The 19414-nt window shown below is 37.9% G+C and overlaps 1 protein-coding gene across 6 annotated transcripts in view; it reads left to right on the forward strand.

The window, feature by feature from the left end:
• Positions 1-19414, forward strand: part of MSR1 (macrophage scavenger receptor 1) — an 85822-nt gene that overhangs the window by 28376 nt on the left and 38032 nt on the right. For all 6 annotated transcript variants that reach the window (XM_069573124.1, XM_069573126.1, XM_069573123.1 and 3 more), the window contains 4 exons: positions 2623-2809; positions 6285-6365; positions 9667-9756; positions 16807-16860. In XM_069573124.1, the coding sequence (XP_069429225.1) occupies positions 2623-2809; positions 6285-6365; positions 9667-9756; positions 16807-16860 (412 nt within the window). The remainder of the gene's footprint in view (positions 1-2622; positions 2810-6284; positions 6366-9666; positions 9757-16806; positions 16861-19414) is intronic.

Genomic DNA, 19414 nt, shown 5'->3' on the forward strand with positions numbered 1-19414 from the left:
CATTTGTAGAGATTTGAAATCTAGGTAAGTGCTAGTGTGTGTGTGTGTGTGTGTGTGTGCATGCTTGCTCACTGAAAATAGTATTTACAATCTTGTTCCCATTGCTTAAAACAATTGGATTCATCTTTGAATCTTTAGCCCAATGCATGAATAAGTAAATTAAATAAATGCCTCAATCAGTAATTGTTCGAATAAAAGACTTATAAGTAATACCAGCATTTGTTCATCAAGGACAGACCAGGCATTAATTTGAAAGAAAGAAGAATACTGACTAAATAAAAGAGAGAGGTGGGATTTATCATCTCTGTTTTACATAGAAAGGACTGTAAGAAGGCAAAATTACATGCTTGTTTCTAGCAGAGCCGCTGGTGGTAGATGGACAGTGTGTGCGCTTATTGTAGAGCAGCAGTCCCCAGCCTTTTTGGCTCCAGGGACGGTTTCGTGGAAAATAATTTTCCCTCAGATGAGGGGTGGTGGGAATTCGTTTCAGGATTATTCTTTTATTGTGCACTTTACTTTTACTTTTATTGTATACTTTATTTCTATTATTATTACATCAGTTCCACCTCAGATCATCAGGTATTAGATCCTGTTAGCTGGAGACCCTTGCTATAGAGGACTTTTAAAGATATATCAAATGAACTTTCTCTCCTCCCAATAAAACCTATTTCAAGTAAAGTGTGGTTAATATGAGCACTATCTAGAGTTTTCAAAGAAGGGGGGGAAATGCAGCCTCAGCTTTAGGTATGAAAAACATGGGTGACTGCTAAGGTTTAGGGAGCAGAAATCACCAACTAGTCCCTTGACCTTTTCTCTGTGAATATCAGAAGCTGATAACAGGATATCAGGATATCACAGGATATCTGTGGATATCCTGACAGCTGGGGCAATCTGCAGCCACATCAATGATGTCAAGCATATTTATCATGTTCTTATGCTCTATAAAACATCTGTGTTCATTATTTCATGTACATATGTACCATATTGTACAGAAAAGACTAAATGGGGAGGGAGGCAGCAGAGGGTAGAGACATCCTAATCTAGAACAAGGTTTTGTATGGGGGAAGGCACAGTCAGGGTGGTGAAAACTGACTTATCTCTATTTGAGTGCAGTGCTCTTGTACAGGCAGATCTGGGTATACTTGCATTTCTTTCCAAAGGTTTTAGTTGACACTTTGGACCCTCTCACTTCAACTTGTCCAGTCCAGTCAAGTGAGGTGAAATTTTCTTTTCATACCTGGATTAAGGAACAGTACACCACTGATTTATTTCTTTGTGCAATTGGGAAATGAGAATCTATCAGCAATTAAACATTGAAGTCATTAGAAAAGTATAAATCATACAATGAAGACAGAGGACACAAGGTAAGTAGAACAGAGAAATAGAAAATGTTATCAAGATAGATGAGAAAGTTAGGTACCCTGGAAAGAGAAAGCCCAGCTCCCAAAGGAAAACCCAGGAAATGACTTGAAAAGTAATAAAAAATATATATATTGTCAAAAACTTTACAACTGGATGCTTAACCTCATCAATTTGAAAAGCAAATTGAACAAGATTTTATTATGTCTACTCTTACTCTGAAAAATTAAATGCATTGATGATACCCAGGGTTTGAGGGCAAAAAGTAGGTATTCAGATACATTAAGTAAGATTAAAAAAAAAAAAGTCCTGTGTATTTATAAGGTGGTAGGGAGAGGGGTGAACAAAAATTTTTATATTTAGTCCCTTTGATCAGATCCACTTCCAGGAAACTGCCCTATAAAAGTGCTTGTATAAATATGTAGACACATATAAAATTGTGTTCATTGCAGCATTATTTATGTACAGCTCAAAACTCTTTATCAATAGGAATCAAATTATGAAACATACAATATAATTCTACTAGATTATAGAAAACAAAGCAGTTTCTAAATATTTTAATAGGTAAATATTCTTAATATATTATTGAGTAAAAAATAAAGTCATAATCCAGAACATGATGCCATCTCTCTTGTTCATAGTTTTCAGATATGCATGAATGTATATAAATGCCCACAATGTGTATGTGTATTTGAAAACATAAAATAATGAAATCTCAAATACAGAGGCAAAAAACCTAAACATAAGGTATTAATATGCTAGTTGAGATTTTATTGAATCTGAAAAGCTATCCTTAATGTTCATCACCACTGAGAATTATGACATTAAGCTTTGCTATTGCTGTAAAACAATTTAATATACAAATCTATTGAGCTGATAGAATTGGAATTACTCAAGTACAGTATAAAGAGTTTAACTTTAGATGAATTTAAAACCATATGCCAAGTTTCAAATTTGATTTTAGTTTTAGCATTTTGACATGTAGATATTTAGGAATAGAAGCATGTCTAAGATATATATATATTTAACCTTTTTTTTTTTTTCTGGCAGAGTGTAGAAATAAGCCATTCAGTTAAAAGAGGAAATGCTTCAAAACCAAAGAATTACTGTTTTAAAGTCATTCTCTAATGTCCATATTCTTATTCCATAATATTATTGTAATATTATCCATTTAAAAAAATCTGACTTGTAGGGCTTCTTAAACTTATATATTTGATATTATGTGTGTGACAGAAATTGCGGATGTTGGCTTGTGTTTCACAGGAGATGCGTAAATTAGAGGAGCGTATGTACAATGCATCAGCAGAAATGAAGTCTCTAGATGAAAAACAAGTGTATTTGGAACAGGAATTAAAAGGGGAAGTGAAACTGTTGAATAATATCACTAATGATCTGAGGCTGAAGGATTGGGAACATTCTCAGACACTGAAAAATATCACTTTATTCCAAGGTAAAGTATCTTCTCATTCCTCCAGAAAATGATATACTAAGATGTACTGATATATATAGAAATTTGGTATTAGAAATTCTATAGTTTTCAAACAGTTTTAGAGCATATATTTATTACAAATATCCAGAGGAAGGAGTCTTGAGATCTTTTCAAGATGTGTTAAGGTAACTGTCTTCTGCTATATTTAAAATTGATAACCAATAGGGACCTACTTTATAGCACAGGGAACTCTGCTCAGTGTTATGTGGCAGCTTGGATGGAGGGGAGTTTGGGAGAGAATGTATACACGTATATGTGTGGCTGAGTCCCCTCACTGTTCACCTGAAACTATCACAACCTTGTTAATCGGCTATCAGTTCAGTTCAGTCGCTCAGTCGTGTCTGACTCTTTGCGACCCCATGAATCGCAGCACGCCAGGCTTCCCTGTCTATCACCAACTCCCTGAGCTTACTCAAACTCATGTGCATCGAGTCGGTGATGCCATCCAACCATCTCATCCTCTGTCATCCCCTTCTCCTCCTGCCTTCAATCTTTCCCAGCATCAGGGTCTTTTCCAATGAGTCAGTTCTTCGCATCAGGTGGCCAAAGTGTTGGGAGTTTCAGCTTCAGCATCAGTCCTTCCAATGAACACCCAGGACTGATTTCCTTTAGGATGGACTGGTTGGATCTCCTTGCAGTCCAGGGACCTCTCAAGATTTTTCTCCAACACCACAGTTCAAAAGCATCAATTCTTTGGTTCTCAGCTTTCTTCATAGTCCAACTCTCACATCCATACATGACTATTGGAAAAACCATAGTTTTGACTAGATGGGCCTTTGTTGGCATACTAATGTCTCTGCTTTTTAAAATGCTGTGTAGGTTGGTCATAGCTTTTATTTCAAGGGGCAAGCATCTTTTAATATAATGGCTGCAGTCACTATCTGCAGTGATTTTGGGAGCCCAAGAAAATAAAGTCTGTCACTAGTTCCATTGTTTCCCATCTGTTTGCCATGAAGTGATGGGACTGGGTACCATGACCTTAGTTTTTTGAATATTGATTTATTAAAGAAATGGTGAAAACTCTTAATCTCAGAGGCTGAGAGTCCACAGCTAGTCTGTGTCCCTTGTTTCTTGTCTCACGCTGTGTAGTTTTTCCTGAGATGTCTGTCTTGGTTTAGGGCCCTAATCACTGAATCAAAGTCTTTGCATATGCACTCTTTTTTTCGAAATTCATCCTGGAGTACTGTAGATTTGGTTCCCTTCAATTTGCTCAGCAAAATTCAAGCTGCAAACTGAGTCTTTCTGGCCTACATTCCTGCTCTGTTGTCACTGTGCAGAGATGAATGACCTATAGCCATGTTCACAGTCGTGAGGTTAAAACTCCTTTGTTGGGAAGAAGTACTTGCTGCAGGAATAGGAGAGGCATGGATTCCCATTGATATAGAACCATGACCTCACTTGTGGACATCTAAATATATGTTTCCAACATTAAGCTATAGCTTAAGAGAACTTGCTGGTTGTTACTACCAGCTATTTAATGCCCAGTGGTATGTAATTTACATGATGATTATATTTTTTTAAAAAGAGGCAAAAAATATACAACACAAATAGAAAATATAAATGTTAGTGGTTATTCTCTTAAAATGATAGAATTATGAATTAGATTTTCCTCATTTTGTCTGGGCTTTTACCCTTCCTATAATATGTAGTTATTATTGTAATGAAAATGCAATGAAACGTTATAGCCCAGTGGTGTATATGAAGGGAAATGGAAAATGTGCCATGGATATTTGGAAAATTAAGTTATCAGGGAAGGAAGGTCCTGAAACCCAATTTGGACCTTGCAAAATCAGAAACAATTCAGGAAAATGGAGAAAAGCAGGGACAAGTGTTTCAAAAGAAGCAAAGAAAATGGACAGAATATACTTACTCATCAGATTATCTTTATTTATGTAGCCCCTTCTTAGAATTTTTCAGGTCTTACATCTTCCCACCTGATTACAATTTGTAAACGAGTGCTGTTTAACCAGTGTCACTAACTATGACTGTGTATTGTCCTTGGGTTATGTGGCTGAACCACAGAAGTTGAAAAATGCTTCTTTTAAAACATTGCTGTTTTAGAGATTAATACTCGTCCTGTGGCACTCTATGAAGAAGAGGGACATAGTGCCATCTCTTTCTTGGACACAGAAAATTCAAGTGACTTAACCAGTGTTGATCAGACTCAGTACTGGGGGACACTGTGGTATTAATAATTGCCATGCTAAGTAGTCAAAATTTCCCCTGCAATGTCCATCTTATTTGATAACATCTATATCCAACTTGGGATTCTACTTAATATTATACTCGAAAAGTTATTCCTTTACTCATTTTCACCTTACTGTCTTTCCCCACATCTCTCCCACTTATCCAGAATCCTCTTTCTTCTCATTCTACCCATTCTTCAAAGTCCACTCCAGTCCTACCTCCTCAATCAAGTCTTTTGACCACTGCTCCCCATGCTGACATGCATCTCTCTAACAAATACCCAAGGGTATCATTATCAACAATATGGGTTTTGGTTATCTGCTTTGCATGGACTTCTGTTTCCTTTGACGGTACCACACATGACTCTACTTGTACATTTTCTACAGAACATCTAACTTAATATAGTGACATCTGCCTGGTGGTGAGGTAACAGGGAGATGTTCCCAGAAACTTAGTCATCAACCTTCTGGTTCCAATGAATCTGGGGTCTCCGTGCTAGTGGTCTGCACATAGTCACCATCCTCCACCTCCATGAGCAGCTTGGTGTCTGCAGATCAACTCAGACACGTGTCAGATTGTTACATTTATTGTTGGGGAGAATCTAGGACTCTAAACTTGAAGCTACCTTGCTGGACTCCTGCTTTCTGTCTGTACCCCCTCACTTGTCCCATTGTTAACGGCTTGTGCCTGCTCATTGGGGCTCAAGGAAGGCCTAGAAAACTAAAGACTTGTCTCCACAAATAAGAAACAGAGGACCTGGAGAGCCTTGGGCTGGGTAGGTCCCGAAGATCCTGCTTGATCCCCCTTTTCTTTGATGCTCCTCAATCCTGAAGGGAGCATGGATAAGACAAAAATGGGAATAAAATATTGGATAGAGAGGTTAATCATAAACTCAGCAAGGAAACTCAGTTTTAGGGGCGCTGGGTTTCATTCCCAGTAGGTACACAGTACTAATGTGGACTTGTCCTGTCATTGACTCAGTGTCTCTCTCTGCCGCCAGGATCTGAGTGCTCAGCACACATAAGTATTTAATCTGTAAGCAGGCTGTCTAGTTTAGGGCTATCTCTTTGTGGTACTCAGTGGCTGGCTACACCGCTTCCATCCAGGAAGGTCAGTCTCGTTTGTTCTGTATAACTGTGCAACAAACAAAAGGCTTTGGATTTACCTATGTAACTGTCTTCACAGGTGACAAATTTATTTTACCCTTGCTTTAAAACTATGATCAGTAATTGTCATTTATTTTTTAAAGGTCCTCGTGGACCTCCAGGTGAAAAAGGAGATAGAGGCCCTCCTGGACTAAATGGTTTGCCAGGCTTTCCAGGTCCAAAAGGTATGGTAATAGTAACTACTCCACTGTGTACCACAGAGCTAAGTAGTATACAGTCATGTATGAGGAAGGAGGGTTGAGCTATTTGATTGGTTCTCTGTGGGATGTGTGTGTGCATGTGTGTGTGTGTGCGCACATGTGTGTGTGTATGTGTGTATTGAGGGCATATTAAGTGTTTGGGTAGCCTCATCACCACTATGTTCAGAATGGTCAGCACTGATTCTTCATTTTCGAAGAACATTAACAGCATAAGATTGTTGGTTAATTCTAGGAAGGGCTCTATATCACTGACTGCAAACAATATTTGGCAGAACTAGTTTTGAAGTCACAGGTGAAGGAAAATATGAAAACTATCTTCACGTTGAATATATTTACAAGTTATCTGGTTTTAAAGATACAAAAATAAAATAAAATGAGTCAAAGGCGACTTGGATCATATTCGTTATATAGTCCTTAACTGAACATACCTGCTTAAATCTCTGCTGCTGCTGCTGCTGCTAAGTTGCTTTAGTCGTGTCTGACTCTGTGCAACCCCATAGACGGCAGCCCATCAGGCTCCCCCGTCCCTGGGATTCTCCAGGCAAGAACAATGGAGTGGGTTGCCATTTCCTTCTCCAATGCATGAAAGTGAAAAGGGAAAGTGAAGTCGCTCAGTCCTGTCTGACTCTTAGTGACCCCATGGACTGCAGCCCACCAGGCTCCTCCGTCCATGGGATTTTCCAAGGCAAGAGTACTGGAGTGGGGTGCCATTGCCTTATCCTAAACCTCTGCAGTTTCAATATAAATATTGACTAGAATACGGATGAATTTTACCTTTGCTGTCAGTTACTCTCTCTATCTTACTTGGAGCAAAATGTTTCAAATTACTTTCTTCAGTCTATTTTGTAATCTTGAAAGCAATATTTTGAAAGAAGATAGTAGAAGACAGAAAAAGAGAAAGATCATGAACTTTCTTTGCTCTCAAAAAAATAAAGAAGATAATAATAAGAACATGATCACCATGTTATTCATGGCTCAAAATCAAATACCTGTATGATTTCTGAAGGTGGGGAGTACACTGTACAGTCTAATTACAACTAAAATGGTTTGTTCTGCCCTCTCCCAAAATACCTAAATACTAAGGATTTCATCTTATTTTTCTCTCTTTTGATTATATAAAATGTCCTTCTTTCTAATCAATGTATCAACCAGCCCAGCTTACATCAGAAAAACAGTTTTTAAAAATTAAAAGCATGAATTTGACACAAGCCTGCCCTTTATGTCATGGAGCTTAAAAAGCCAATATATAGCGTTTACATTTTTTTTTAATTAAATTTCTTTAAAGAAAATAAAATACATATATAGGGTGAATTGTTGCTGTGCCTTTGAAAGTAATACCAGGTAAGATCCTTTATTCAGAAAAGTCTTTTCACTTGACTAGCACCTGGCAGAGCTTAGCAATGGTGTGTTAATGTCATGAGCAGGGGAAGTAACCAGTGTTATATTATCTGCCAGAGTGGCTATTGTCAAAGGTCTGTCAGCTCCTCCGTTACAAATTGCAATTGTCAAAGCTTTATAACTCAACCATAAAAGTTCAGTCTGGGCTACAACTTGCTGTTCAAAGCTTCATCTTGGGAACATCTTTTGCAGCTGTTTCGAAACTATGGATGTATGAAATAGAAAGAGGGATTTAAAAGTTTCAGGTTTTGTTAATACTGTAAACAGATACTGTTGCAAACCTGCTGTAATTCTTTAAGTGAGGCTTTAGTCTGTGGCTATTGGTACTGCTCCTGTACACAAACAAGCATTATCTGGCCCCTCTAAAGAGAAGCAGATTTCACTGTGGGAATGATAAACTGACTCTCTTAGATTATTAGGTTACATTTGATTTGGTGCACTGCAGCAAAAATATTCAAATTATAAGGCATCTCTCCTAACTAATTGCTGCATTCTGTTTTGTTCTTTGCCACGTTGCCCATTTGCCTCATGTGTAGAACTGGAATCAGGAGCTTAAAAGTATATGATGGACTGCCTTGATAATTCTACTTTCTGATTTAAGCAGGTTTACTAAAACCCCACATATACATGCAGTTAAGCCCACTAAATTCAGCTTGACACTCAACCACGATATGAAAGTCTGAGAAAAATAAGTGTTTAGCCTAATGTTCAGTTTCCAAGTTGTGTCCAATTCTTTGCAACCCCGTGGACTGCAGCTGGCCAAGTGCCTCTATCTGTGGCATTTCCCAGGCAAGGATGCTGGAGTCCATTATTTATCTTAGTAGTTTTAAATAATCAATACAGCAAACATATTATAATTGTTACTTATGTACTGGGGTGGATATTATGTTAAACTGTGCTTTATCTCAAATAAGATAATAAAAAAGCATTTCAGTGTGCTGATTCCTTGGCAGCATGTCAAGGAGAATGACCTATGACCTTTTACTTTAAAATTTATTTTAAGAAGTTTTTACTGAATACTTTCCCTGTGCCTGGGAGACACACGCACACACACAGTTACATTATTGTTTGGGATTACAATGGAGTAGAATGGCACCCCACTCCAGTACTCTTGCCTGGAAAATCCCATGGATGGAGGAGCCTGATTGGCTGCAGTCCATGGAGTCACAGAGTCAGACAGGACTGAGCGACTTTACTTTCCCTTTTCACTTTCATGCACTAGAGAAGGAAATAGCAACCCACTCCATTGTTCTTGCCTGGAGAATCCCAGGGACAGGGGAGCCTGGTGGGCTGCCGTCTATGGGGTTGCACAGAGTCGAACATGACTGAAGCGACTTAGCAGCAGCAGCAACAGCAGCAGGTATAAACAAGAGCATGGGAAATAGAGTAATATATTCCTTCACTAGTACCTAGTTTTGTTTTTTTTTTTTAATAAATGTTCTTTGATATTTCCCATTTCTTGAGTTGTGAAATCTCTGGGACAAATCTTAAAAATCCAATTTTTAACTTACATTTCAAAGTTATCACTTAAGCCACAGCCAAATCCTGCCATTTGAATATTCCTGATTAGACTATATAAACCTTCTAATTAAAACTTTAAGATGTTTCCTCATGTGTTTTTATTTATATTAACAATAGGTTACCTATTGAATATCTGCTGTGTATGCACTAATGTTTTTCCAATTACTGTTGATATTATCTATCAATTTCTACACATGAAATTTTAGGAAAGACATTATTCCTCCACCTTGGAGATTCGCCTCTTTTATATCCATTAGTGAAATTAGATTGCTTCATTATTTTCTCAAATCGTTATGAAAAATGAATTATTACTACTGTTTTTTTTTCCCCTTCATTTATCATGTAGGTAATCCAGGTCTTAAAGGTGATCGGGGGATCACTGGTTTTCCTGGAATTCGAGGATTCCCAGGACCAGCGGGGAGGACCGGGAAGCCAGGTATTCTGATAATGCATATTCTCTGTATAGAACATGAAAATAAACACCAGATCATTGATATTCCTTTCAACTTCTTAGATAACAAAAACAATGGTCATCATGGTATGAACAGTAGCAGTTACATGCAGTTTATCTGTGATCTGAAACATTTTGAAACTGATTTCTGTCCATGTGAGCAAGGCTTCTATCTACTACAGGAAAACAGTTTAATATAAAAGCACAACAGAGGGTCTATCAGCTTCACACCACTGTAAATTGCCATCTATCACAGAATAAAGAGAGTGGGAGACTGGCAAAGAAAAAAGCAAAATACTAACCAAATAACCAATATTAATAAACAATATTAACGTCCCTTTAACCAAAACCCTTCAAATCCTCTTAAGTTATAATTAGCAAAACACAGGTAGACCTAAAATCCTATCTTTTGTAAGATAATTTGCCTCCTACTGTATCAGTTCATTTCAGTCGCCCAGTCATGTCCTATTCTTGCAACCCCATGTACTGCAGCATGCCAGACCTCCCTGTCCAACTCCAACTCCCGGAGTTTACCCAAACCCATGTCCATCAAGTTGGTAATGCCATCCAACCATCTCTTCCTCTATTGTCCCCTTCTCCTCCTGCCCTCAATCTTTCCCAGCATCAGGGTCTCTTCAAATGAGTCAGCTCTTCACATCAGGTGGCCAAAGTACTGGAGTTTCAGCTTCAACATCAGTCCTTCCAATGAACACCCAGGACTGATCTCCTTAGAATGGACTGGTTGGATCTCCTTGCAGTCCAAGGGACTCTCAAGAGTCTTCTCCAAAACCACAGTTCAAAAGCATCAATTCTTCTGTGCTCAGCTTTCTTTATAGTCCAACTCTCACATCCATACATGACCACTGGAAAAAACATAGCCTTGACTAGATGGACCTTTGTTGACAAAGTAATGTCTCTGCTTTTTAATATGCTATCTAGGTTGGTCATAACTTTCCTTCCAAGGAGTAAGCATCTTTTAATTTCATGGCTACAATGAACATCTGCAGTGATTTCAGAGCCCAAAAATATAGTCTGACACTGTTTCCCCATCTATTTCCTATGAAGTGATGGGACCAGATGCCATGATCTTCGTTTTCTGAATGTTGAGCTTTAAGCCAACTTTTTCACTCTCTTCTTTCACTTTCATCAAGAGGCTTTTTAGTTCCTCTTCACTTTCTGCCTTAGGGGTGGTGTCATCTGCATATCTGAGGTTATTGATATTTCTTCTATCAATCTTGATTCCAGCTTGTGCTTCCTCCAGCTCAGCATTTCTCATGATGTACTCTGCATATAAGTTAAATAAGCAGGGTGACACTCCTTTTCCTATTAGGAACCAGTCTGTTGTTCCATGTCCAGTTCTAACTGTTGCTTCCTGACCTGCATATAGGTTTCTCAGGAGGCAGGTCAGGTGATCTGGTATTCCCATCTCTTTTAGAATTTTCCACAGTTTATTGTGATCCACACAGTCAAAGGCTTTGGCATAGTCAATAAAGCAGAAATAATGTTTTTTCTGGAACTCTCTTGCTTTTTTGATGATCCAGCAGACGTTGTTTTATTAGTACTTAATAATCGACATGCTTGGGCCCATGACAGTTTGCATACACGATGATATTATTTCTACTCCTTATGCCAGTAGCCTAAGCCTGAATTGTGAACTTTGCACAGAAATTTTAGAAGGGAGCAGGGGCAGAAAAATACAGAAGCAATTAGCTATATTTCCAAGTGGTAAGTAATAAACGTTTGTACAGTCGGACAGAAGTAATGGGAGGTGGAAGCTGTGGAAGTGGGAAGTACAGGGATTAATTCCATACAGCATGACAAGGTGTTAAAGAACGTCCTATGGGACCTGGCCTAAAGATGCAGAGTATACCATTTCTGTCTGTGGTTTTCAGGCTTCAGCAGGCGGTAGAATCACCCTGTTAAAACAACTTCCTGGGCTCCAACTCCAGAGTTTCTAATACAGTAGGTTAAGAATTGGGTTCCCCCAAGAATGTTTACTCTTCGCAAGTTTCCAGGTAATAGTGATGATGCTGATCCAGGGATCACAGTTTGAGAACCACATTTCCAGTAAAGAAATGTGGAGAAACAGTAACTCTGGACAGAGGTAATAAATCCCTTGACCAAAGATATTCTCAGGATATCCCTTCCTTATTAAAAGATTCAAATTTGCTAGAAATGTGAGCAGCAGTGCCTGGTACTGGTTTAGTTATTTAGTTATTTAGTTTCAGATTAAAACAGTAAATGAGTCCTTCCATACAAGAGTCCAAAGAGTGATACAATTAGAAATAAAATCTCCGAATTGTCATCTTCTAAATAATGACAGCCTGGACTATCTGAGTGATGTCAAAGCATTAACAGATTTCAAAGCAAAAAAGTATTTTAAAAAGCAACCCTATTTATTTTCTCCTGTTTTCTCTCCTGTTCTCCTTTTCTTCCCCAACCTGCCCTTTTTCTTCCATGTGTATTAAGTACCCCCCCCCCCATATATATAAATACACACACACACACACACACACGGGACAATGCTTGGTACAAGGAAATGAGAAGTAAAGAAGACACAGTCCTTAACTGATAAAATATAAACATATAAGCAGAAAAAGGGAAGACTTTCTTCTTGATCCATCCCACACTGATAGAGCATTTATCATCCCAACAGGTTTACTGAAGAGAGCTTGGAAGATTTAATTGATGTGTAACCTTACATATATTTAAAATCCCTAAAGGAGTCTGAATAGAACCTGTTAAAATGAACTAGATTTTCCAGCAATGTAAATAATTTACTTCTCTTGGAATCCATTCAAAGTCTGATTCTAAGAATGAGTTATGGTCTTTCTTAGGAGTATCTAAAGCTAAAGACCATAACAAATTCATTTATTTATTTGACAAACAATTATGAAATGCTTTCTCTGTGCCGTCCATGGAGATATTTATAGATAGTCAAACATATGGATTTGAAACTCAGAGGTGAAGCCAGAGGTAAAAAGACAAAGTTGTAGTCAAGCTCATTTAAGTGTTCATTGAGGTCAATGAATTTTAATAATCATTTATTTTAATAGTATTTCATGGGTAGGCAGTGAGAAGAGACAGGGCCTAGGATAAAGCCTGAAGTGGTTCCAGAAGTTCAGACAGAGCAGAAAGAGCAAAGGAGCCCGAGTGAGGAGGAGAGCCCAGACAAGGTGATGTGGAAAAGGCAGACAGGTGCACAAGTCGGTCAAGTAAGATGCGGCCCACAGAAAGCTCTTGGCATTTGTTGCCATGAGGATGTTGCCTTTATTGAGAGCAGTTTTGGTGGGGTTGGGTGGAAGCCAGATTTGGGAAGGCCCAGAGGTAGCTGGTGGTGGGGACTGTAGATGGGGCTGGAGAGGTCTGGCTCTTCCGAGGGAGAGGAGGAGCTCAGTTCTTTCATTTGATTTTGTGTTTTCTTTGGAAGGTAATTTAAAGAATTACCTTTAAAGGCTGATGGCCAGATGAAATACAGGAGTGGCTGAAGATACAGAGGAAAGAAAGGTGAAAAGATTGTGACAGGTTAGGAAGAAGGTTGAAGGTGAAGAATCTAGGAGACAGGAAGAAGCACTAGGCCGAAGAGGGAGGGTGTCACATCTGAATCGATGTGGACAGACTGGCTGAGCTGAGTGTGCCTGCGTGTGAAAACGGGAACCCAGTGCCTGGCTCGTGGCAGCAGCTCTGGTAAGGCCTGACGTCATAATGATGTCAGTGAGAATAGCTCCTCTGATCTTAGAATTTAGAATGGCAGTGTGTTACATACCATCTACTTCTTATTTTTCAGTGATTGTCAGAAATATTAGTTCTTTATTTCTGATGGAAGAGTGACATATCTGACAGGAGGTGGTTAACTCCAGATTTTGACAAAGTTGTTGGGCTCATTTTCAGCCTAAGGCATCGCTTCATAAAGGAGGGCGGAACCCTGTTTTTAGAAAGGATGTTTTTCATGTGTTCAGGTGTGAAAAAAGATTTCCAAATGCTGTCTGTGAGGAAATCTCTGAATCATGCTAAAACAACATAAAACATTTGTTTTTATTTATAAGAAAAAAAGTAGGTCATTTGCTCAGATCTTTGGTTTAAACCATCCTGTTGTTTAAATACCAAAGACAAATTGCAGTATGAAAAGACTTCCAAGAATCACTTTACAACTATTTTCTAATTGTGAAAACAGTGCTAGAATGATAAAATTGTTTATTATCTTCTCTGAAAAGAATTAGAACTGACACCATTTTAAACCCCTATCCCCAATTTTTGTTTAATATCTTAGATTTTTCCTCTTGAGGAAATCTAAAACTTTGTTATTATATCTCATAAAAGCCTATCATCCCCCCCTCCAAAAAAAAGTAGAAATGGTTTTGGGTACTTTGTGCAAGATTAACGATTCTTGTCAATTTAATATTACCTGAAATGACTGAATCATAAGTAAAAAGTGAATTTAATGATGTACATTGTAATCATAGATGTAAAATAATTAGAGACTTTCTCTGTATCATACTCTGATAAAGAATGGTTGGGATTTCATGAAATCTTCACAATAAAATTTTAGTTTGAAATTTTAATTTTTAATAAAAACACACATTATTTTGTATATTTTTAAATATAGTAAATTGGGGATCAAAAAAAAATCTTCTCTAAAAGTCAAATAAGGACAAGTGTTCAAAAACAAAGCATAGATGAAGCAAAGTAAACTGGAGGAAAAAACAGATGAAAAAATAAAATCCAAAATAAAGAGTAAAACTAAAGATGTTATGGGGAGGGAGGTGGGAGGGGAGTTCATGTTTGGGAATGCATGTAAGAATTAAAGATTTTAAAATTTAAAAAATAAAAAACTAAAATTAAAAAAAAAATGAAAAATAAATTTTAGAATAATTGTACCATAAAAAAGTGAACTGAAACAAAAATATCCTCTCTGATTCACTGAGAATAAAATCATGGAGATCATTCTAGCTAAGTGATGTTGTACGACAAATAATGAGAGCTACCATCTCTCCCATGCATCTCTTATGGGCAAGGCTTTTTCTAAATACGGTTGCTAATTTTCAAGGCAACTCTGCAATAGAAAGGATTGTTGTTGTTGTTGTTGTTTTCACTTGAAAGAAGAATAAACTTTAGCTCAGTTCAGTTCAGTTCAGTTGCACAGTCGTGTCCGACTCTTTGCAGCCCCATGAATTGCAGCATGCCAGGCCTCCCTGTCCATCACCAACTCCCGGAGTTCACACAAACTCATGTCCATCAAGTCGGTGATGCCATCCAGCCACCTCATCTTCTGTCGTCCCCTTCTCCTGCTGCCCCTAATCTCTCCCAGCATCAGAGTCTTTTCCAATGAGTCAACTCTTCACATGAGGTGGCCAAAGTACTGGAGTTTCAGCTTTAGCATCATTCCTTCCAAAGAACACCTAGGACTGATTTCCTTTAGGATGGACTGGTTGGATCTCCTTGCAGTCCAAGGGACTCTCAAGAGTCTCCTCCAACACCACAGCTCAAAAGCATCAATTCTTTGGTGCTCAGCTTTCTTCACAGTCCAACTCTCACATCCATACATGACCACAGGAAAAACCATAGCCTTGGCTAGATGGACCTTAGTCAGCAAAGTAATGTCTCTGCTTTTGAATATGCTATCTAGGTTGGTCATAACTTTTCTTCCAAGGAGTAAGCATCTTTTAATTTCATGGCTGCAATCAACATCAGCAGTGATTTTGGAGCCCAGAAAAATAAAGTCTGACACTGTTTCCACTGTTTCCCCGTCTATTTCCTATGAAGTGATGGGACCAGATGCCATGATCTTCGTTTTCTGAATGTTGAGCTTTAAGCCAACTTTTTCACTCTCCTCTTCACTTTCATCAAGAGGCTTTTTAGTTCCTCTTCACTTTCTGCCATAAGGGTGGTGTCATCTGCATATCTTAGGTTATTGATATTCCTCCCGGCAGTTTAAAGACCTGATCTGAGTCACATACCTAATAAGTGGCCAAGCAAAATAATTCAACACAAGAGATTTTAAAATGATTGTTATTATCCCAAAGCTCATGAGTTTTTGAACTCTGCTTTCTGAGTTCTTGGATAAAAAGAGAGCAGTCCTTGTTTGTTATTAGAGGAAATCAAGAATGTTAATAAAGATTTTGACTTAAAGCTAGATGGCACTGTGATCAGTCATGCATTTTATACCAGGAAGGTTATTATTTACAAGACAGCCAACTGAGGACCCTTGGAAGGAGAATAAATAAGCAAGAGCAGCACTCCTCTCATGAGACGGGATTGTCCCTCATGAAGTCTCTTGTTGGTGCTAAGGACTGATCCTCTGGATCAAACTTTCCAAACGGAACCATGGATGAAATAGCAACCAATTAGCAAAGAGCAGGGTCTTAGCGATGTTTCCGTAAGTATCTGAAGCCCTAAGACTTATTAGAATACCTTTTGTACCACCCTCTAACTATGTGAATGAAATTTCACAAAGCCAAAATTTCTCAAAATTTCTTGAAGCCTAGAGGTTTAGACGCCCCCTTAAACCTTCCCAGCTTGCCCCAGGACGGAGGTAATCAGGATCTCTGCACTCCCAGTTCTTTTCACCGCTCAGTCTTTGAGAGGCTCCACACAAAAGAGAAAGAAATAGAAAGTAAGATAGAAAAATTGTAATGAGAATGGAAAATCAAAGTTTGGGATGAGATGGTGGACACTAGACTTTCTGGGGAAGGGAGGAGGACACAGGTAAAAAGGATAAAATGGAGCATGCATAAGCCTCAAACAAACTGCTTACTCCTCAGTTTTGCTTACTTTAGGAAAATAGAACACTTAATGCCCTGGTAAGGAATCTGAGATAATGTATGTAAAGGACCTACCCATAAAATGCCAAGTTCGTAACAGCCTTCTAAAATGATAGCTGTCATCATCATCATTATCACCATCAACATTATTATGTCTGAGCATCTGTAGGTTGTTATACACTGATGTTCCAGATGACCTCACCACGCTCTGTCTCCTTTTAGGGCAAGCATTGTGAATTGCCTAAATTAATATTTTTTTGTTTTTTTTTTTAAGGAATTAATGGACAAAAAGGCCAGAAGGGAGAAAAAGGGAGTGGAAGCATGCAAAGTAAGTTTATAATTTCTTGGATTTTTTTCCTCTGTGTCTCTGTAATAAACAAGCTTGTGATGGTGGTGGGCTACTCTTGATGTAGAGGTTGAGAACTTCAGTATTGATCCATAGATGCTCTGAAAGTCAGCCACAGTTTTCTATAAGTGAACTGTGCTAATTGGAATAAAGCAAATAGATTAAATTAAATCTATTTAAATCTCATTACCCATTTGTATTTAGTTTTTGTGATGAGCGTAATTTTCTAAAAATTTCACACAGAAAATTGCTCAATTTTCAAGCCAATTTCAATCTGCTGAAGGAAAATCAAGCTTATGAATAGAAACAATTACAGCCTCCTTACCTACTAACTGAAATAACTGAAATGTTACATATAGGAATTTGCACAATCTAAGAACCCTGACAGACTAATTCTGTGACAGCTGGGATTTTTTGTGTTTTGTTTTGATAAAAACTTGACAAGTAATATTCAATATCCCAGACCTTCAAAACTGCAATAGCATAGATTTCACAACAGGACTCTCTGTGAATGGAATGGTGATTTTATATTCTAGTGTAGAGAATCTGTAAATTGGACCTTGAAAACGAAATATTAGATGACTTATCTTTATAAGTCAACACTTGTACGTCTAGTCTGAACCTACCAGATATAATGAAAAAATTTTGAAAGGAAATGAGGAATTCACATTTGACTTCTCTGCATTCGCACTAGGCACTGCATGTGATGTGTATGATGTGTGTGTGCTGTGAGAACAGGTGATACACACAGCGATGATCATAATCTTTACCCATCAGGAATCTGATTGAGACAGATTTTGGCAAATCCTTTCATGGAACCATAAAACTCTAGCAGTTCTCTATTGTAATTATTGTTTTTAAAATGCAGTATTAATTTTTCTGTCTTATTAAAAATAATTATTTTAACCTAATCGTGTGTGTGGATGACACATTTAGGCAACTTAGGGTCACCATTGTGAATGCCAGCCATTTAAGTGTGGTATAACCATATGATGCTTTCTATAATCGTTTCCGTGATTGCTTCATTGTTGAACTGTGTGTGCCCTTAAATTGAACAATACTGACTATTGTTTATCCTCAAAGTGCTTTAGTGTGAGTCAGTGATTATTAGTGTTGTTGTTATTGTATTGAGGGCTTCTCAGGTGGTTCGGGGGTAAAGAATCTACCTGCCAATGAAGGAGATTCAGGAGACGTGGGTTTGATCCCTGAATCAGGAAGATTCCCTGGAGAAGGAAATGGCAACCCACTCCAGTATTCTTGCCAAGATAATCCCATGGACAGAGGAGCCTGACAGGCTACAGTCCGTGGATAGGAAGAAGTCTCCTTTGTGTCCATTTATTATTTGATGTGATCACTTTGATCAGCTTTTTACTTTTTATTCCATTTCTTCCCCTTTCCCCTGTCACCCACTTATTTTCATTGAGCCCCTGTGTAATTCTTCTCTATCTGCATGTTTATCTCAAAATTTATCTCTTCCTTTGGTGGTGGTTTAGTCACGAAGTCTTGTCTGACTCTTGCGACCCCAAGGACTATAGCCTGCCAGGCTCCTCTGCTCATGGGACTCTCCATCTTTGGTTCTTTATCTCCTTCTTGTCTTTTCTTAAGACATTCTCTGAGTTTCTTAACCTTGACTCTGGCCAAGCTTGGCAAATAAGGGAAACCTTTATTTTGCAGCCTATTTAACCAAACACCCATCCTTTCCTTTGTTACCTGAGGCTTTCAAATGCTTTGAACACTTTTTATTTTCAGATGTGTTCAGAAATGTTTTCACTTACAGGTATTTATTTTCATGGCTGTTTTGAAGTATATGTGCTTGCTTTCTTTGAAGAAGTGTTAAGAGGAACTTCCGTGTATAAATGTGTGTACATAGCCTCCAGATTCCTCTCCATGTATCCTCCCGTAGAGAGTATATAATTCCATGATGTTTCAAAAACACAGAAGGAATCATATCCAGAAACATCTACACAGTGTAGTCTGTCTTCTTATTTAAGTTAGCATACCAATCATCTGCCATGGCAATATTTATGGTACTTTTTACTCTCTCTCAGTGGCTACAGACTATTCCATTAATATAGTGCTGCCCTAATTAGCATAATGTATCATTCAATTCCCTAATGATGAATACTTGATGATTTTTGTTTGCTTTAGCTTGGCGTTAAGAAACAATGCTATTTTCAGCACTCTCTTACATCATCTTTTGGGAATGTTTTTTAATAGAGAATTTGCTAGAAGTAGAATCAATAACTCAAAGGTGACATGTATTTTACAATTTGGTGGATTCTTGCAAATGTCTCCTAAAAGGTTGCACCAATTTATTCTGTATGAAAGTACCTTATTCCCCACATCTTCAATTAATTCTGATATATGAAAATTGATGTTGAATTATTTTGCTTTAATTTTAAAAAATATTTTTCAAGTGTGATTTAAATATAATGAAAATAATCATTGACTTCCTATTTTGTTTGGGGGGGGAGTTCAGCTTTTTATAAATTAAGTTTTATTTGAATATAGTTGATTTGGTTTCCCAGGTGGCACT

The sequence above is a fragment of the Ovis canadensis genome, chromosome 26 (genome assembly GCF_042477335.2).
Source record: "Ovis canadensis isolate MfBH-ARS-UI-01 breed Bighorn chromosome 26, ARS-UI_OviCan_v2, whole genome shotgun sequence".
Classification (NCBI taxonomy): Eukaryota; Metazoa; Chordata; class Mammalia; order Artiodactyla; family Bovidae; genus Ovis; species Ovis canadensis.